The following is a 21,369-nucleotide window of genomic DNA, read 5'->3' on the forward strand; positions in this document are numbered from 1 at the left end:
CTTTTATTAAAATGGCTGTTACTCTAAATAAAAAATGAAAATTGTGTTCCAATTTTAAACTACCACTTAAGCTGGAACAGAAAAGTAATCAAAATCAAATAGCCGCACGTTTTCGACCCTATAATATACAGTGGTAACACAAGTTTAGCTCACCATTCATGCTACATTTTCTCTTAGGATATCTCCTTTACCTCTTGCCTTTTCGTCTCTCTCTCTTCACATAAATTTGATCTATAAATAGAACAACTTGCTCAGTTAATCTCGCCGCTCTAGCTTTTACCATTCCTTCTTGGCACTCCTCTTAGTGAAATTAAATGCAAATTAGTTTAGTCACAAGTTTAGCACACTATTCATTATCTTACCGTTTGCTCCAGACGAATTAGTTTTTGGTTCATTAAATGATCTGACAATTCTTGTTGTAATTGAGAGAGAAGAAAGTGTTGGGCTCACGATGGCTAAAGGACGCATAGAGAGAAGTCGTCCAGATCCTTAAATCATCTGGAAAGACTATAAAGGAGATTTCAAAGGAGTTGCAATGTTCCCGTAAAATGGTTTACAATGCTCTGATAAAAATATAAAAAGTAATGAAACTGTAAAAAATGTCAGAGGATAGAATTATTGAAAAGATTGGTTTATGGACCCTTTTAAGTCCTCCAAGATGGTCAGAGATCAAGTATTACCAAATTTGGCATAAACGTGTCCCCCAGGAATATAAATATAGCGAGTGAAAGGGAATTCCCCAAATGACAATATCATAAGACAGCATATTTTGCAGATTTAGACATCCGATCGGGCACGCGCTGTCACTTTGGTCAAGGTACGTATGTACATATGAATGTATAAAAAAAGACTTAAAAAGATTAATGTTAACAACTTTTACCTTAAATTTTTGCAAGTTTTATCCGATCGTTTCTATGAGAGCTTTACGATAAACATAGACGTCCGATCGGGCCGACTTTAAAACTTGATCTGCATTCACATATTTCAGTATGGCTGTAAAAGTTGTAGATAGCTAGGTTTTAAACTGATCTCGCAAGCGGTATTGAAACGAACGGACAAGGCTATATCGATTTCCTTAGTGATCTTGATCAAGAATATATACATATACTTAATAGGGTCGGGGACGATTTCTTCTCTGCGTTACAAACTTCAGACCAAAATTATTATACTCTCTGCAAGGGAATAGCCAGATTGAAAATAAAAGTACCACTGATTCTTTTATGAACATCTATAGGTTGAGTGCCGCAGTTGTAGTCGGAAAAACTACGTTACCATCGTTTAAATCGCCTCGCTTAATAAACACTACGCGGCTTAGGAAATTAGTATCCTGCTTGCTTTTGACGATTGTACAAAAACAATTAAGGTTTGTCAATCGCGCTTTCTTTTTTCAAATAGTGTGACCAGACTAAATTACCTACTTTTAGAAATCAGTCATCCCTGCTAAATGAAATTAAATCATTTTTGTATCTGTATCGCATAATCGGGGTCTATTTTTATTTTACGTTTTTGAAAATTCGGTACGTTATGTATGCTTAGCCCTTTCTACAGTTTAGAAGTCCACTCTGATGCCAATGTAAGTGCGAAAACAATTATTCCCGAATAACCGTCAGGACAGCTTATCGATAGTTGCAGATAAATAATCGGTTTTGCCATCCCTGTTAATTCCGCGTCTTGGACAATAAGTAAATTTTAACATGTATTCTGCCATGGCTAACAAGTATTATAATAGCGAGAATTTCAAAAACATTACGGGTGACCAAGACGAGAATAATGAAGACCTTCTGGATGTCGATGAGGATCATCTAATAATCGCAGAGGAGGAGACGAGCAACAAAGCTTCTCAGATCGAAGGAGAGGGGTCTCCGGATGAGGATTCCCAAGACACTGGAGGAGGTCTTGCTGTTCTGAAGGCAGCTATTGACTCTTTCAAAACACCAAATGGATGTATTTCCGACGATCCTTTTACCCCAGAGCCCGAAGAACCAGCAGCTGATTATGCGGGAGAGAGTTCATTTGCAGAATCCGGAATTTTTGCACGAGGCAATAACTTCGAACCAAGCTATCCCCCTTACAACGTTATAGCCACTGAACGTTTTTCACATACTTCTGAAGAAGTATCCCTAGTGTCGTGGCTGATCCGGTTTTACAACCAGAATATCGTTTACCAGGCGTACTCGCCGCCCTCGATCCCCGGATTGCATGCCTGCAATTGCTGCCGCCGACACAGCCGCATCCTGCTGAACTACTTCGGGTTCGATTTGGTCGAAGTGGCCTGCATCCTGCTGAACTCGGCAGCTGCTCAAATGGAACCGCCTGTAGTCGTGGACGACGCTACGGTGCAATCCATAGCTAGCGGTCTGTTCGCGGCCATGGACTTCACGGCCGAGGAGGGGACTCCCCTGATCGGACGCCAGGGCGTCGGTCGCCTGGTGACCTCCATTATCTTGGACAGGGAATCGGGCGTTCTTTTGGCCTACGCCGTGGCCCAGTTGGTGCCCCAGGCTTTGGTCGATGACAACACCGGGGACATTGTTGGCATGATGCTCCATCAGGTAACTCGCGGATTCGGCATCAACGAAAACTGCCGTATGATCATCACCGAAAACACTGGACCCGTTCTCTTGGAGGTGAACCAAATTCCAAACGAATAGCTTCCTTAAAACGCGTTAGACAGATTTTAACTGTCTGCTTACTTAAATAATTATTGAAAGCCAATATGGTTCAGATTAGCTTTGCCTTCTGCTTTAAAACTCATTAGTGAAGAATGTTTGTAAAATAGGTCCTATAAGAAAGATTTTGGTATTTGATAAGTATTGGATCGACTAAAAGTTTTTAGCTTTGGTATTCTTTATTTTTAATGTAATAAGCTTTATTCCAGCCAAAAGTTTTCCAGTGACAATGGATACTATTGTATTTAAAAGACGAAATACTTGTTACATAAATGTAAATTTTACAAGTTTTAATTCAGATTATTACCAGAATTTTATAAAAATAGACCAAAAAAAGCATTGTATACCATATGAATTTCGCCGACTGAGTCGTTGAAAGGTCCTATTGAAGTCATTAAATTATATTATGTTATTTCAAGCTGTAGTTTCAATAACTTATTGGATAAACGTGCTGCAGGACATAATTTAAAAAGTGGATGAAGAAAAAAATAATATTGATACGACAATGTTAAAGTATTCTGAGTGATAATGCCAATCGTTAATAGTATTTTACAAACTAAAAGTTGGCATAGTACCTAATTAACCAACTTATCTATAAAGAAGAAAAGGACAAATATAATTTGTCTCATTTTATACTTACCGTAAACCCCAAAATGATTTTCCCAACAGGGCCCACAGGTTTAGTCGTGGAAAAGACCTCATTAAGTTATTCAATTTTATTATTTTATTGTATGTAATGCAATAAATTTGTCAGTTAAAGTTTCACATAGTTCTTAGTTTCGTTTACATATGTATGTGTAAGTATTTCCTTTCGTTATTAGTCGGTACTTAACAATAAACTTTGCTATATCATGAGTACACGTGAGTTCGAGTGTCTGTCTTTAAAAAGTAATGTCCACACCTCGCTGCGATTCCGGGACGTTTGCGTGTAATGCGATTTATTTACAATTATTCGGGGTGTTGATAATTACACGTATGGCGTCTATACGTTAATCGATTTAATGAAAAACACTTAAGAGCTTAGAAATGTATTTTGATTTCGATTTGTATAGTACTTGCTATGGTCATATACGCCGCTTAAGTCTAACAAAGTTTCATTGTTTCCACACTCAGTTTTATGGGGTGTCCAATGGGTTGTTGGTGGCTTTTTGGCGGGCAAATAAAAGGCTGAAAGTTAAGTGTCAGGGGATGGGTGGAAGTGTGGGTGGAGGGCTCAAAGGCGGTTAGCCGCAGACCGCGAGCGTTTGATGCATGCAAGCCGGAATGTGTTAATTGTCCACACCCGTGAAAAGAATCCCTGTTAAATTAACCCCCTCCTGCCCTCCCCCGCTGTAATATTGACCGCAGAAATTTATTTCCGTGGCTTTTTTCTCGCCCATCTGCAGAGAGTGTTTGCGTTTGCATTTGCTCACAGCTGCTTGCGGTCTACTTGGCCCAGGATCAATTCGTTAAACGCTCAAAGGCGGGCGCATCAAGTATACGCAGGGTGTGACAAACGGCGCCTTGGGAGATTCGCACACATAATTAATGCCGCTTTGAGGGCATTGTTTGGGCGGGAGGATGGGTGTGTGCGGCCTGCACCTAATTGCAATTAAGTTGACGCTGCAGCCTCAATTTCCACGTCGCAGCAGAGGGAGCAGGGACAACTTTAATTAATTTCAGACGATTTTTATGGGATTTGCCGTGGATCGGGAGTGTGTGTAATTAAAAAGGACGTTAAGTGGATAAATAAATACGAGCCGGGCCTGCGGGTTCGCGATGCACACGATGTTTACATTTTGTCCGTTTGATTTCGTTTTATTTATTTCTTTGGCCGCCTTCCGCCTTTGTCTCCTGCCCGCCTGCTATTTGTTTATTTATTTTATATATTTATTTGTATCGTTTAAATGCAATTCATTAGTGTTTGGAATACGTCTCTGGTTGGATTCTGCCATTTATATTATTTGTATATTCAATTAATTTACATTTTGTTGAACGATTTCGCAATAGAGTTATATACAGTTCGCGATTCAGTCCGCTCAATTCAATAAATTTACTTTCGTTATCAATTAAATTGTTTTTGTTTGCATTTCTGTTGTTTTCTGCTGGATGTCCGTTCCGATCAATGCATGTATTTGCTATAATTTTTTGTTCCTTACGCAATTATTTACTTTATGAATTTTGGTTTTTCCCGCATGTTTCGAGCTTGTTCGTGAGATAAGAGCACATAAAATAGAGTTCCATAAATTGGCTATGCAAATGTTTGCGATGTCGCCCATACATACATCGGAAAGTTCATATTTGTGGGTGTTCTGTTTGCCAAAGATAATGTTAAATAAACTCCTTGGAAATCATACAGAACTTCTCCGAATCCGGGGACGGCCTATTCGGGGGTATACAAATTTTGGGCGAACTCATCGGCAAAGGAAGTTGGATGTTCCTCGACCAGAAACGAGGTCACCGACCAGAGTCCAGTATTTGCTAAAAATAATAAATATTCAAAATCGTCCGGCATCCGTGAGTGAGAGAGAGGGGAGAAAGTGTGCGAGGAGTGCGGAGATATGGCTAATTGAAAAGTTCAGGATGTCGCCACATAGGAAGGAGACTGCAAATGTTGTCCCAGACTCAAATTGCCATGCAAATGCATTCGAGTTGAATTTTTCCAAAAACGCATTCGTTTGATGGCAGGAATTTCCCAGACCCCGTCGGTTCCCTCTTCCTTCCCGGGTCGCACATGCGGTCCGAATGGATTCAGGATATCGACGCAATTTCACATCGGACTGCATAAATATTTACGGTTATGCATTTATGCAAACTTACTCGGTATTTTCCACAAAACAGAGCCCCGCATCCAAAACGAAAATCCCAAACAAAAACTACATAACAAAGTCAGTTAGGAGTCTGCCTAAGACTAGGGGCTTACTATCTAGTTCGCTTAGAGCCGGTAGAGCTTACGATTAGCTGGGGTTCGGGGTTCTCGAAACTGACAGCGGTAATCCGGGGATTACGGAATCATCCTCTATATGTATTGGTTATTAGTTAGTGGATAAAATCAACTAGCTTACAACATGCACTCAATTATTACGTTTATCTCTCTGTTCATCTCGCATTTGCTATTGGGGTCTATCAAATTAATTTGGTTTTATACTTTTACGTTGGCAGAGTGTTGGGTTTCCCATCTTCTCACTTTCTAGTAGCTGCTGTGGCGCCTGTCCTTCAGTTCGGCTTGGTGGCAGTGACATGTCATGTGCGGTGGCCCACTCCGATGATGATGACGCTGAGTAGGAGAGCCAGGATGCTGAGGGCGTAGGCCCGGGTGGTGGCTGCCGATGAGGTGACAGCCGAGGCCGACGATTCGCCTACGAAAATTCAGACAAAAAATCAAACATTGTGGCGAGTGGTCTCCCCTACACAGTAAGAAACTAAATTCATAATAAAAGGATATAAAGGAAAATCTAAAAGTAACACTTTATATTTAACACAAAATATTTCGCGAATATTTGGACAGAAAAAAGAGCGATATTTGATTTATCTATCATTATTTCAACCCTCTCAAAGTGTTGAAAAGCATAGAGCTAAGAAAAAATTAATTGGAGGGATGTATTACAAATAAGTTTTATGCCACAGCAATTTTGTAATGAAAAACTCAATATGTTTAAGTGTCGAAAAGCATAGAGCTAAAAAAAATAATTAGGGTTATCTAACCTTAATAAGTAATGAAAAACTCAATTTGATTAACATTAGAGAATAGTTTCGATGTAATTTATTATTATCTTATCGCCATTTCTAAATGGTAAATGTCCATAGTTATAAATACCATGATCAATTCATAATTATATAAACTAATTTCGACTTAGTTAAAATGCGAAAGTAACACGGCTTAAATTTCTTTAATATTTGTATATTTTTTTGCGTGGAAATTCCCGCTCTGCTACTCACCATTTATTATGTTCAGCGTTACGGTCGCACTGGGGCTATTCGACGGGCTACATGTGTAATTGCCAGTATCGCGCTTCTTGGCCGACTCGATGATTAATGAGCCAATCTGCAGAAGAAGAAAAACACAGGCTCGTACAGTCGGACATGGACACACGTATTCCAAATATTGGGCATGTGCCGGAACTGACTTTTTGCGGCGTTTCAGGGGAACAAAGTTATGGAGGCAATTAGCCGAAATGCGACAAAACTGAAACTTTTGGGAAGCAATATTATAATATATCTTGCTTGCCTGCAGCAGTCAAGGACCCATTGGAAACTGAGAGTAATTAAATAAAAATCAACAAGGGAGTTTTTGGTCTTGGCTAAGTAAAAGAAGCTCTGAGATACAGAAAAAGGAAATGTTTTTAGCTTAGAAGTAGTATTAGTACTAGTATTTATGACAAGATTTAAAATAAAACAAAGATCAATTTGACCATTATGATTTTTAAAGACTAAAAGTTTTGTAAATTGTATGTGTTATAAAATTAACAACCCAAAAGTTTTGCCACTAAAAAAGTTTGGCAAGTCTCCAACAAAAAAAAACAACATTGGTTGATTTTATTTATATTCAATGTTATCTATAAAAATATTAATATTTAAAATATATTTTGAAAACAAATGAGCACAAAATTAAAAATTTAGTTTATTGGCAAGAAGTGCTCTGCGAAATTCAATGTCTTATGTTATGAAAGAGATAATTTCGTTTCAAGTTCTGCTTTTTAATGCATATCAATACACACTTAAATGGAAAACGAACTATCTTTAAATTTAACTTGATAAATCAAATAGATAACTCCTTAATTACTGCGAATTTTTCGCTGTGCACTTACCGTGCTCTGGCCTTCTCCGGAGGCCTCCGGCAGGTTGGGATCCAGTTGCGTGCGGTGGCGGCGGGAGTCGGCCGCCAGTTGCTCGGCGCCGTGGTACCACATGATGAACGTGGGTGGCTCCAAGGCGCCGCGCACGATGCAGCGGAGCACCACGTTGCTGCCCGCCTTCACGTAGCGGTCCGGTTCTCCCAGGATCTCCGTGCGGGGAACTACAGGATGCGGAGGGGAGCAGAAGAGGGAAACGGAGGATACATAAGTGGAAGTGGCGAATTCGGCGCTACGAAATTGTGTCATTTCGCTAATCTATTGAATTAACAGCTGCGAGTCACGTCGCACACGTAAATCTGGCAGTGGCAGAGCGGCACTCCGCCTCCGAAGAAAATCCACTTTTCAATTTTTCACTTACTGATTCCAGCATGAACTACCCCCCAGACGTTCCGCCGACCCGGGCCCGGGTGATTTTTTGGCCAGCAGACACGCACATGCATAACAAACTAAGAGTTGTGTCAAACAAAAATGGAAGAAAGCAGCAAAAAAGCGCCGAATAGAAAGCACACACAACGAACAAGTTGGAAATGTTGGCGCATACATTTTCACACGACCTTCCTCCGGAAAAGTGGGGAAAGCCGGGCGTCTTCATTTGCTAGGGCGACGTGGAGCGACGTGAGCTTTGAAATTTGACAAAATCACGTATACGGCGAGTTTTCACTGCTGTTACACAAAAATGTGCAAAATGAGTGCGCCGAGAATTTACACAAAATGCCCGACTATGCCCCAGAGTATCTGTGTGGGCCTCCAGTTGTGTAGTAGTACTGCAACTGTGGAACACGCGCCACGTTTTGGTTTGACACCAAACTGTGTCAGCTTGTCAAAATCGTCATGTTGTTGCATGTTAGTTTTCCAGCTGCTTGACTGGAGATTCGCGACACAGCAGCAAAAAATATGCAAAAAGAAAAAAGTGGCAAAAATACATATAGCAGCTGAAGCAGCAGCAAGTGCAATGTTATTAGCAACCGTTCTACTTTATCACCCACGCAACTTGGCTCTGGGGATATCACCGCCCGGTGAGAGAATAATTTTCCAGTCAGCAAATTGTGACACGCATACGGTTCTAATTAAGTCTACGAGGGGTGAAAATGGTCTAAAAGTATGCAACGTTAAATTTTAAGCTCAGAAGTACGGTGAATTCTTTCAAAAAAGACGATTATGTTTTTTTACTGCATACTTTTAGGCACTAAATGTGACATTTAAAAGTATTTTTAAAACTCACGTAATTGGTGTGATTCTCTACTACATTTTGCTCTTTAAAATATATAACTAAATAAAAAAAAGTATATTTAAAATGCGCTTCCTGATTAATCGCCTATGCTTTGTTCACTGCATACTTAAAAGTAATTTCAAAACACAAGTGATTTGTGTGACACCCTAGTAAACTTTGCTCTATAAAATACTCAATTTAATTAGAAAGTTACATTTAAAAGGCGCTTCCTGATTAACCGCAGCCTTTAGCAATAATTTACCTTCGCCATTCGGAAACCAAACCCCAGTAAAAACCTCAATTCGGTATCAAATAGGCAATCGCAGGGACGCATTTTCAAATTAATTTAATTAACAACATCGATTCCCGAACTATTATGCTTGGACCTTAGAAATAATTCTGAAAAGAAAGCAGCTGAATGAAAACCGCAGAAACAGAAACCCCAAAACTTTGCGAGAAAACTAAAGTTGACCACACTTTCAGCTAATTCGCCGAGCACAAAGGGGAATGGCATTGGTTAAGAGTGTCAAGCGAATTGCAGCAACTTAAATTAATTGAGTTTATGGCGAAATGCTTTTAGGGAAATTAGTTGAGGGGAGGTGCGCAGACATCACAGGGAATATTGTCACTTTTGATGGTGAGATAAAGTGCGATCCCAAAAAAAATAATAAAACCAGAAGAAAACCCCAAAATTGGCTTTGGCCAACAAGATTAGCAGCAAATTAAATAAGCAGACCGAGCCATCCGAGAACGAATACGAAAGCAGGCAGGGAATGAAAGGCCCAAGCCCAGGAGATGAGATGAGATGAGCTGAACAGAAAGCGAGTCTCATAAAACCAAATCTAGTTTGTCGTTCAATGATGCAGAAAAAAATATATTCATTCATTCGGCATTCATGTGTGCGTGGCCACCGTGGGTGTGAATGCCTCTTTTCGGCGCGAAAAGCTCCCCCATTCAAGTAATAAATATAAATCTGCCCAGTTGCCCGGGAAAAGTTTAAAAGATCATTGCATAAGTTTGCAGCTAAGCAGACTTGATGTTTTTCGGGGCATTAACAACGATTTGGCTCCATTGTTCTGCCCATTTCGGTGACCTAGAAACTTGAGTAAATGAACCAAAACCAAAGGAACTGACATTTTAACCAGCAACAAAGCAAACAAGAATCTCCATCCCGGTTCCCAGTTCCCCAGCCTCTCCATCGCCCCGCCGCCCCTGTTAACATAACAAATTGACCGAAAACTACGAGCCTATTACCCCATCTTTGGCTCTGCACCCGAATATGGCCCAGAAATCAAGCAGCAGGCAGGCAAAGGCCAAAGCCTCAACATAAAATCCATTGCCAAAGACTCGGAATCGAATTCATTCAGTGCCAACGGGTGGTGGTGGGTCAAGGCGGGTGATTTGGGTGGTTTCGGGGGTGATTTTGGGGGCCTAGAAGTGGGTGGTGCAAAAATCGACAACATGCAAAGGGAGTTTAGCCGTTTGCACAGACAAAACGATGCAATAAATACAAATTACATGGCAAAGGCACAAAATCAGCCAAGCAGCGAGACACCAAAAGGGGAGTGGGAAAACTGGCAGGAAAAACTGCTGGGAAAAACTGGCAGGAAAAACTGCAAAGGGGTGGTCAGGGGCGGGGGCGAATAGGTGCTGCCGATAATGGTTATGGTCAGCTGAATTGGGAGAAAAGGAGCAAAGGAACCGGAAGGACCACGCACACCCGAATTCAACTTCAAACAAACAAAGGCCGATTGGACCACGACGGGGAAATGGAAATGGCAATGGATGAAGGCCAAACGACTGCAAATAATGGTTATGCAGAAGCAGTTGGGGCACCGGGCGAGAAAGAGACGGATCGCCGAATCCCTGCCGGGCATGAATAGAAAGCCTTTTCGCTTAAACTTGTCGTTAGATTAACGCAAATGTGGCCGCGCATACGAAATTCAACTGGGCGAATATTTTTGGCTCCAGATGGATACCTGTTGGCTGCCACGTCCTCCGCCCATTCCCGGTTTCTCCAAGGAAACACTCAAAAAATTAGGTTTTGAAACAAAGAGTCAATTAGATGTATAACAAGAAAGGAAGCTAGCTTTGCCAAGGCGAAGTTTCTGACCCCTTGCAGGCCGTTCCTCTGGGAGAATTGTTTAAACATAGCTTTCAGATTTTTAGAAATCTAAAAAAAAATATTTACAGAAATATTAATATTAATATTAATAATAGAACATTGTCTATTTCAATTTTCTACCGTATATGTTTTAATTAAAACTAAATAAAACGGTCTTTGTATTAACTTGACATTAATGTTCCGATCCTTCCTATAGCCGCTATATGATATAGTTGTCCTATTTTTATTACAGAAAATTCGTAATAATTCGTAATTATTATTATTAATTATTCGTAAATATTCTATATAACGAATATGATCGAGAATAACGAAACTATAACTATTTTCCTATTATTTAATTATTAATTATACAATTGTTCCTATTTCCGCTAAATGTTATAGTTGGCCGATTATTTTACAATTTTATTTGACATACTATAAGTATGGCATTTCTAAGAGTAGAAGTTAATATGTCAAAAAGCACCCTAGTTATAATTTTATTAATAAAACAACATTTTTTTTGTTCCCTCCTATGAAAGTTATAGAATATAGTTGTCCTGTCCTACCTCCAAAAGAAATACGAAAGGTTTCATCGCGATAGCTTTATAACTGAGAGACATGTTCCCGTTGAAATAGACGGACGGAGATGGCTAGATCGACTCGTCTGGGGTCGAAAAGGGTCACAAAAGCTCATTAAAACGAGACCCTATAATCCCTGGTTAATAAACACTCGGACTTAGTTCTGATTTTAATATTTAATTGGCAACCTTAATATTTTTGTACACCTATGTAACCATTTTCTTCTTTCGAAGCATCTACATTTTCTGTTCCCTCGTACTGTGATTATAATTGACTGTAGAATACAAATTTCGTACAAGAAAACAGATTATATTAACATATTTGAAATTTTAAAATCATTTTAGTTTAGAACTGAGTTAAACAAGCTAATAACGATTTTTATTCCCAGTGCACACGCACACATGAGGTTTTGGCACACATGCGCAAGTGTTTAGCATACAAATTAGCTGAGCCGGAAATGCGAAAATCACTTTTTGGCAACACCATTATCCAGTCTATTGCCCTCGCCCTCTTTTTTCCCTGTCTTTCCCCAGCTCGGCATGATGTGTCCTTTTTGCCAGCAGCTCCTTTGGCTGGATCTCCATAAAACCAAAGTGTTAGTTGGATAAAAGAAAATTCAATTTGTTGGCTTCAAATGCAAATTGACTTTTTACTTTCACTGCCTGGCGCTCTCCTTTTCGTTGCTATCTGGGCCGGGCTAAATTGACCTTAAATTGTCAAAGAATTCGAAATGATGGTGTAATTCCCGGCCCGAACTGTTTGCCCGGCCCGAGGGCAGTGTTTTTTGCCGAGCGGGATTCGCTGTAAAACCAACCTCAACCGCAAAACGGACAGATATGCTGGTGAAGTTGCAACTGCAATCGTTTCAAATGAATGCATCCGTGTCATAGATAAAATCCGAAATCCAATACCCGTGGCCAAAAAATATTCGCACTGATTTCTGTGTCGTAGCCCCAAGCAATGCGGTTGTTATTGTGCCGGCCAGATAAATAATGTGAGCCAGAGCCAGGGAAATTTCATATCAATTACAGGGCCCAGAACATCCTCCGATGCCCTCGACTGACATTTACATTGTTCATTTGGCCTGCTGCTGCTGTTTCTTCCGGTATGCAAACATGAAATTTAATTAACTTTTTACTCGGTGCTCGGTGTGTGTCTGTGAAACCAAAACGAAACCAGAACCCAGCACGTAAAAGTTTTCTCGTTAAAAAACTTGACCGACCAAAGAAATTTTCCGTCTGTTGGTGCAAGTGTGTGCTCTCCTTCTTTTTTTTTTTGAGTTTTCGAGCAATTCAATGGGCAATGGTCAGCAGCCGCAATTTGAATGCAATTTAGTGAGTAATTTGAAATGCAGTAGCCGCATGAAAGATGCAAAGATGCCGGCCCATGTGTGGCCCTGCCCTTTGTGAGAGTGCTGGAAAGTTTTCGCATTTGCTGCCGCTTGACCTTTGCCCTCTGCCGCCCGGAAATTACACGCTCCAACACATTTGGAGGCGAGTGTCTGAGTGCAAACTCATATTCATAAGCCCAGGCATTCCATGTTCACGGTCTTGGTCTTGGCCCTGACTTACCCACAACTTGCAGCTGGACACGCGCGCTGACTTTGGGCTCCGTGGAGACCTGGCACTCGTAGGACCCGGCATCCCGGGCCTGCACATACTTGATCTGCAGGGTCCAGTACTTGTCCGGCTGCTTTATGGCCAGGAATCGCTGGTCGGCTATGAAGACAGCCCTGCAAATGGAGAACAAAATGCCATTAGTTACAAATTATAACCTTTAATTTGATTTAAGCGATGCGAGATAGAATGGGAAACTTATATATGTTTGCCCTGCCTGAACTTTTTAAATTTTTGAATGGGACCATTGTGAGCGTTTATATACTACGGAGGTATGATATGAATCTGGACAATATTTCCAAATTCGATTTTATTACCCAATATTTTTGAATATTTGATAATCAACCCTCTGTTAGCTTATAGTTTTAGCTTTAACATAGCATTAGGTAATAATAATAATAATAATTTGATTGTTTGAGCAGTGGCCAACTATTCCATAAGTTTAATAAACACTACATTTAGCATAGCTAGAAGAGGTGCTTAACTAATATTTAAGATGCTCTTGCGGAATATATTGGAGTATTCACCGTTACTATGCGTTAGAACTAGGGTAAAGAATCTGACAAGTTTATCCCAGAGAACTGGTCCATTATTACTCGTTTGAATACTTCAGGTAGCTAAACTCCGCTAACCACAGGCCATTCGGACTGACTTAAAGCGCACAAGCTACACAAGCTATATAGCATGAATTCTAAACAAACGAACAATGGCGGCAGACCCACTTAGTGGAGTCCTCGCTAAGCCCGCTACTAATGGCCACTCAAAAGACACTCAAAGTTATTTAGTTGCGGCATTTAAGCGGCAACTAGAGGGGGAAAGAGTTGACAACAAAGTTGCGTGTTTGGGGCAGGCGGCATGCAAATGTTTTTGTTGGCAAGACGAAGGGAAGGGGCAAAGTCAGTAGTAAAATAAGTTGCGTTTAATGTCATTGTTGCGATATTTTTGTTCCTTCTTCCTAGTTGTTCCCTTCCACCACTCCACTCCACTCCTGGTCCCCCAAATTGCCCTCTGCACTTTGCCTAAAGTGCAAAAATGTTTCCGTCATTTGGCTAAAATGCAGCGGAATGGCCACGCCCACTGCACACATGCGTTGACATTGCTTATTATGTGCCCTAAAGCCGCCTCTTGGCTTGGACCCTCCCCTCCCCACTGCCACCCCCCTCACTAACAAGTTTTGATGCTAAACCCAGATTAGACCCTTGCGTTTTGCACTCGTAAAACTCGACATTTTATGACTTTTGCCATTTCCTCGGTGCCCCGTTTTTCCTCCACCTAAACTGTACACCCCCAGCTCTATTCCTTATCAAGATTTTGTAGTTACTTTATAATTTTCATTTCATTTTAAAGTTTTCCCAGCGCGCTTGACTCTTCCTCGATTCTTTTTCCCGCTTCCCGAGTGCTCCGTTGTCCCTTATTTGCCATATATTTCTGCTTTTGGCTTGCTCCTAGTTTGTGGCTTTCTGCGGTCTCTCCGCTCGATTCTCAAGTACTGGGAAGTGACCCGATCCGGCATAAGTTTCCGTCTGCAATTTATTGTTGTGGAAGAAAATTCTGTGTGCCGGCCCTCCTCGCTTTTCTGTGATATTAGCCACTGGGTTGGTACGCCCTAACCGAGCAAAAAATATTCCTCGAGTGGGATAATCAAATAAGTTTTCCGTCATTTTGAACGGAGCATTAGGGCTTACATAAAAATATATTTTTACATAACGCGTACAAAATTTGATATTTAAATACTTAAAATAATTTGCGTTTATTAATTAATTAAGTAATTTAGTTATTCTTTGTTGAAAATTATTTGTGACGTCCCGTAAAAATTCCAAATAATCGTGGTCGATTTCTCTTATCGTGCCGACAATGTATTTACAATAATATTATTAAGACTTCGCGTAGTTTGTTCGTGAGATAATTTCACTAAAAAGATGGACCAAAAATTGAAAATCTATTCCATTAAATCTATTCCATTAAAGGTGCCAGAGCTAAGATTTGTGGAAAACCAAGTCAGATAAATATACACCACTATTAATAAAATAAATTAGCAATAGTTCCTGGTACTTTATGTTTTTTTTTTTTTGCGCCTTATTGAAGTGCCCCCATCATATTTCCAACTGTACTTTGTCGGGTATTGTGACGAACATTTCATCAAATCCTCTCTTTACCCTTCAACTTTTAAAAGTGAAAGGGTATTGGTTTACGTCAAGGGCTGTAGTATTTAACGCTGCTGGAATTTTACTATAGAACATTTACAGGAAAGGGCTCAATAGATGTCAGCAACTTTCTAATATTCAACTTTAAAAATATATTAATTTTTGGGAAAGTGACATTTTAAAAAAGGTTCGTTCGTTACTATCATCTTCTTCTTAAAATGTAACTAAATCTATGTGATGACATCTAAACTGTGCTTCATGACTTAATAAAATGGACTCCCGACGAGAAGTCTATATTTACATTTGTTGGCATCTTTTAGTCTCAGTTTTTTTGGCTAACAGGTTTTATACTAAGAAATGCCATTTATTTCTTATTGCATAAACCATCTAACTTCTTTTACATTTGACCACTACAATGCTCATGAAATCAACGAGGTCAGGCAGTTAGCCAATATCTTCCTTATTTTTCGTCTTTTTACGCAAACTAGTCTCTCAGTTTTAAAGCTATCGGGAATTTTGGGATTAAGCAAGCAGATTCTTAAGCTTCCTGCGCAGCGTAAGTTTGTTTCATCGAAGTGCCACGCTCACTCTAAAGCCCTCAGGCAGGTAGTATATAAGTCGGTAGCAGCCGGATCGGACAACTATATCTTATAGCTCCCATACGAATAACCGGAAAAAAAAATTTAAAAAAATTATATCTTTGGTGTTTTTCAACATAAGCTTGGAAATAAAATTTTTAATTAGTTTTGAATTTCGAATTAAACTTTATCAAAATCGGACGACTTATCGTATAGCTGCCAAAGAAACGATCGGAAAATTGGTGGGAAAATAATATGAAACAAATTATAGCTTCGGTGTTTCTTGACATATTATATTTGACTATTGGGAATATAATTTATTGTATTTTTAAATGTAATAATTAAAACTGCAAGGGTATACAAACTTCGGCTTGCCGAAGTTAACTTCCTTTCTTGATAAAGATTTTTTTGGCGTACACTACACTACTACACTGGCGTACCATTAATCAAAAACAATCGCAAAATGATTTAAAAAGTTTTGAATTACTTAGATAAAACAAAAGAGAGAACGCTATAGTCGAGAGTCACGACTATCAGACACCCGTTACTCAACTTTTAAATTGAAAATTGATACTCGGTATGTTAAAATGTTAAGATGACCGCTTTAAAATTGTAACACACTTCGAAGAGTTAGTCGTAGACTAATGGGAAAACAGAAATATTTACAGCGCTGTCAACGTGTTTATTGGAGAGAACTGCCGCGCAGTTTGGGCTGCAACTATTTACTCACACACAAGCATAAATACATAAGTTATTGTCTGGCTCTAACGTCATTGCTTTTCTTCTTGGGAGGTTTGTGGACGTTAGGGTGGGCTTGAAAAACTTTTTTTATGTCAATCGCTTGGTATTGACGAGACCAACACTTTTCAGTTAATTTTGTTCTTTTAGCATCAAAACTGTTGGCGCCACAGTATTGCGTGGATTGTGTGCGTTAGAGTGGGCGTGGCAACATTATTTTGGGGTTTATCGTTCGGTATTGGCGGGAATAATACATTTCAGTTAAAATTTTTTTCCTAGCACTTAAACTGTAGGAACCACAGTTTCGGCGTTAGAGAGAGCGTGGCACATTGCTGAAATAAACTTATGCTGCGTAATAATATCTAAAATCTGCATGCCTAAACCAAACTTTCTAGCTTTTGTAGTTCACTGCGTTTATACGGACGGACTTGTTACATTCTTTCCGACGAATCTAGTATACCCTTTTACTCTACAAGTAACGGGTATAAAAAGGCCTGTAGTACCATATCAATACGCTGGGTGGCTGCTCCAAAAGATAAGCCATGGAAAATTATTTTAAAATTGGTCAACAGCTTGAAGTTAGTTAGCTGAGTAACGGGTATGCACTTAACTATAGCGTTCTATCTTGTTATCTCAGGTTTTTATGATTAAGCATTTTCAATGATTGCCGGGTTGTAGCTCATAATGTACTCAATGTAGTATACTCATTTAATTAAAGGGTAACCTTACAGTTGTAATTTAAATCATATATCATCTAAATTGGTTAATTGCAATTCGAAAAAAGAGCAAAACACGAAGATATCAAAAAGTTTTGTTGACTTATTTGCACATCTCCTTCGCACTCGGTAAAGCTGAGTAACGGGTATCTAATAGTCGTGGCCGTCGAGTATAGCGATTCCTCTTGCTTTAAACAAAAGTTTACATCATTTATGACCATATGACATTAGAAAATGTAAAAAAAACAATGGGTAAAGCGATTGTTCCGGCAAATTAGCCCTTAATGAGATATGCCAAACGATATTGGGAATCTTGGCTACGTCAGCAAGAAAACTAGAATCAGTTCGATATACAAACTTAACATGTTCAAGTACGCCGCACATTTTGTGTGCGCGTTACTTTCATGGGGTGTTTGTAGAGTCATAGCTGAAAGCGAGAATCCTCAGTGTCCCGAAATTCCAACGTACGACCCACTAAAGGATCGCGAAGAAGTGTGTCTGGTGGAACTATCTCCAGTGCTGGAACATATTGCCAATCAGAAGAAGCTGAAGGGGAGCACCATCGACTCCCGCATATTCAATGAAACGCAGGCAATGCTGGACAGGATTGAGAGTCACCAAGGAGTCAGAGATAAGCATTTGAAAGCCCTGCAGAGTAATATGGAAGGTCAGTTAAAGGTGCTACAGGCTAAGATAGCTCAGAATGTTAGTATAATATCCCTGGAAAAATCATTGCTACAAGCACAGAATGCACTTCAATGTTCTCTGGATTCCAAAAAGCCTCCACCATCGGGTCACACGTTGATAATCAATGTGAAATTTGAGAAGATGGGTAAAAAGTTAATTTACATCGAGAAGCATATTAAGCAGAATTGGTTTAGTGCAGCAAGCAAATGTCGTGAGATGGGTGGTAAGCTGCTGTCACCCCAAAATGAGACTGAACTGTCTCTCATCCGACAGAAACTTGATGCCAGTTGGTATTGGCTGGACTATTGCAATCTGGTCGATGTGAATAAGTGGGTTTCTTTGGCCACCGGAAAAGAAGCATCATTTTTGAAATGGGACAAGGGCGAGCCCAAAAAGGAAGCTAATGCGCACTGCGTTTACTTATACGCCGGGCTGTACCACGCATTTCCGTGCGACGACAGAAACTATTTCATTTGCGAAGTTGACGAGAACAACGCCTTAAACTTTACTAACATTCAAGTTCAAAATAACACGAATATTAATGTAAATCTTACCATAAATATTAATGTAAAGGAAGACGAAAAAGCCAAAGAGAAGAGGAAAGAAGAAGAGGCAAGGAGAAAAGAAGAGGAAAAGAAAAGGGAGGAAGAATGGAAGAAAGAAGAGGAGAGGAGGAAAGAGGAAGACAGAAAAAGAGAAGAGGAATGGCGGAAAGAGCAGGAAAGAAGAAGACAAGAGGAGGCAATAAGGAAAGAAGAGGAAAGGAAAAAAGATGAGGAGAGAAGAAGACTAGAAGAGGAATTAAGAAAACATGAAGCGGAAAGAAGAAGGCACGAAGAAGAACGGAGAAAAAAAGAAGAGGCAAGGAAACAAGAAGAAGAAAGGAGAAGACAAGAAGAGGAAAAGAGAAAAGAAGAAGAGAGGCGAAGGCAAGAAGAGGAAAAGAAACGGCAAGAGGAGCAGAGAAGAAGGCAAGAGGAGGCTAGGAGAAAGGAAAAGGAAAGGAAACGACAAGAGGAGGAAAGGAGAAAGGCAGAAAAAAAGAGGAAAGAAGAAGAAAAAAAAAGACAAGAAGAAGAAAGGAGAAGACAAGAGGAGCACAGAAGAAGGCAAGAGGAGGCTAGGAGAAAGGAAGAGGAAAGGAAACGACAAGAGCAGGAAAGGAGAAAGGCAGAAGAAAAGAGGAAAGAAGAAGAAAGAAAAAGACAAGAAGAAGAAAGGAGAAGACAAGAGGAGCAAAAAAGAAGACAAGAGGAGGCTAGGAGAAAGGAAGAGGAAAGGAAACGACAAGAGGAGGAAAGGAGAAAGGCAGAAGAAAAGAGGAAGGAAGAAGAAAGAAAAAGACAAGAAGAAGAAAGGAGAAGACAAGAGGAGCAAAAAAGAAGACAAGAGGAGGCTAGGAGAAAGGAAGAGGAAAGGAAACGACAAGAGGAGGAAAGGAGAAAGGCAGAAGAAAAGAGGAAGGAAGAAGAAAGAAAAAGACAAGAAGAAGAAAGGAGAAGACAAGAGGAGGAAAGAAGAAGACGAGAGGAGGCTAGGAGAAAGGAAGAGGAAAGGAAACGACAAGAGGAGGAAAGGAGAAAGGCAGAAGAAAAGAGGAAAGAAGAAGAAAGAAAAAGACAAGAAGAAGAAAGGAGAAGACAAGAGGAGGAAAGAAGAAGGCGAGAGGAGGCTAGGAGACAGGAAGAGGAAAGGAAACGAAAAGAGGAGGAAAGGAGAAAAGAAGAAGAAAGAAAAAGACAAGAAGAAGAAAGGAGAAGACAAGAGGAGGAAAGAAGAAGGCGAGAGGAGGCTAGGAGAAAGGAAGAGGAAAGGAAACGACAAGAGGAGGAAAGGAGAAAGGCAGAAGAAAAGAGGAAAGAAGAAGAAAGAAAAAGACAAGAAGAAGAAAGGAGAAGGCAAGAGGAGAAAAGGAGGAAGGAAGAAGAAAGAAAAAGACAAGAAGAAGAAAGGAGAAGACAAGAGGAGGAAAGAAGAAGACAAGAGGAGGCTAGGAGAAAGGAAGAGGAAAGGAAACGACAAGAGGAGGAAAGAAGAAAAGAAGAGGAACGAAAGAAAGCAGAAGAAAAAAGAAAAGAAGAGGAACGAAAGAAAGCAGAAGAAAAAAGAAAAGAAGAGGAACGAAAGAAAGCAGAAGAAAAAAGAAAAGAAGAGGAACGAAAGAAAGCAGAAGAAGAAAAGAAGAAAAAAAGCGTTTCTTCTAATAGTTATTATTATTCTTATAACACATACTATAGACCTAAACGATTTAGATGGAGTCTAGGCTGGTATTACTTTTACTATTGGTGGGAATAAGATAATTTAAAGCAAAATATGGAGCAAGATCATTTAAACTAAAGTCAACTTTTGTAAATAAAATTGTAACTAATACTTTTTTTGATCAAAAATTTGACGACACAAGTATTCTGGCTGGGAATATCTTATTTTAAAATAAATTATTGAAATGTATATATAATGCTTTTTTTCTGAAATGCCTTCTCTGAATTAAAAAAACTTTTTCGCAGCTTCGTGGCGGTGGATTGCCTGAACACATGAATTCGTTCATCATAATAACCTTTGTATGATCAGATATAGTCATACTAAATTCAATTTATTGAAGCCTATGACAAACAAGTTACATTTTTTCGATGTACTTCCCTAATAGCCTCTGCACACAGTCGCTCTTGTTCACACAGAGCTGATCGGGAAACCGTAACCGAGTGGAGAGGTTGTGCAATTTAGTTGCTCTGAAAAAAATTGATCAAGGATGAGATACCCATTCAGGCAAGCGTAGTGAAAATTGAAAAGGGACGAGAATTCCCGCTAGTTAGAACTGCTTGGACAATTTAAGTATTTATAAAACCTATTTTAAGCAACAATTTAAGAAATGTACGTTTTGGTGGGACATTTCCTTAAAAAACGGATAGGAATAAATATTTTCAAGATAAGATCTGTTGCTAAGTTCCGAGGCGTTGGAAGGCTCCAGAGTCCTACACCAACAACAATTTCTTCCTGAAACGCCAGGTAGAAGGAAGCGTTTCTGACCTCTGAATTATTCTTGATTAGGGTCACTAGCCGAGTCGATCTAGCCATGTCAGTCTGTCTGTACGTCCGTATGATCTCGGAATCTATAAAAGCTAGAAATTTGGGATTTGGCACGAAGACTCGTAAGCTTCTTGCGCAGCGCAAGTTTGTTTCAGCAGGGTGCCACGAACACTCTAACGCCCACAAGCCGCAAAAAACACTTTCGTACCAGAAACAAAATTCAGATACTCGTCACTTAGATAAAAGGAGCGCAAGAGAGATAAAGATTGCAGGGCGCCACCTAGCGGGGATACTATATTTGGTCATAACATCTTAATAAATAAAAAAAAAACTAAACTTCATTTATACTTTAGATTTTTAGAGTCATGGACGTTTGTTGGCTTAAGAGTGGGCCTGGCTGACAAGCACTTGCGCTGCGCAAGAATCTCTTGATTCTGGATGCTTATTTCCAACGTTGTTGCTATTTTAG

At 39.7% G+C, this 21,369-nt stretch overlaps 3 protein-coding genes across 3 annotated transcripts in view; 2 read left to right on the forward strand and 1 right to left on the reverse strand.

The window, feature by feature from the left end:
• The first annotated feature begins 1,640 nt into the window (after positions 1 to 1,640).
• Positions 1,641 to 3,329, forward strand: LOC118878027 (uncharacterized). Its single transcript, XM_036819153.3, has one exon. It carries the CDS (start codon positions 1,695 to 1,697, stop codon positions 2,649 to 2,651), a length of 957 nt encoding a protein of 318 aa, XP_036675048.3. The 5' UTR covers positions 1,641 to 1,694; the 3' UTR covers positions 2,652 to 3,329.
• Positions 3,330 to 3,370: 41 nt separating this feature from the next.
• Positions 3,371 to 21,369, reverse strand: part of dpr11 (defective proboscis extension response 11) — a 77,081-nt gene continuing 59,082 nt past the window's right edge. The window contains exons 5-8 of the mRNA XM_017082645.4: positions 12,969 to 13,129; positions 7,457 to 7,665; positions 6,588 to 6,693; positions 3,371 to 6,007 (exon numbers count right to left, since the gene is read on the reverse strand). Of these exons, the coding sequence (XP_016938134.2) occupies positions 5,892 to 6,007; positions 6,588 to 6,693; positions 7,457 to 7,665; positions 12,969 to 13,129 (592 nt within the window). The 3' untranslated portion in view covers positions 3,371 to 5,891. The remainder of the gene's footprint in view (positions 6,008 to 6,587; positions 6,694 to 7,456; positions 7,666 to 12,968; positions 13,130 to 21,369) is intronic.
• LOC108016049 (golgin subfamily A member 6-like protein 25) lies at positions 17,548 to 20,661 on the forward strand. Its single transcript, XM_017082643.4, has one exon. The coding sequence runs from the start codon at positions 17,553 to 17,555 to the stop codon at positions 20,169 to 20,171; it is 2,619 nt and encodes an 872-aa protein (XP_016938132.4). The 5' UTR covers positions 17,548 to 17,552; the 3' UTR covers positions 20,172 to 20,661.

Source organism: Drosophila suzukii, chromosome 3 (genome assembly GCF_043229965.1).
Source record: "Drosophila suzukii chromosome 3, CBGP_Dsuzu_IsoJpt1.0, whole genome shotgun sequence".
In the NCBI taxonomy this organism is placed as follows: domain Eukaryota; kingdom Metazoa; phylum Arthropoda; class Insecta; order Diptera; family Drosophilidae; genus Drosophila; species Drosophila suzukii.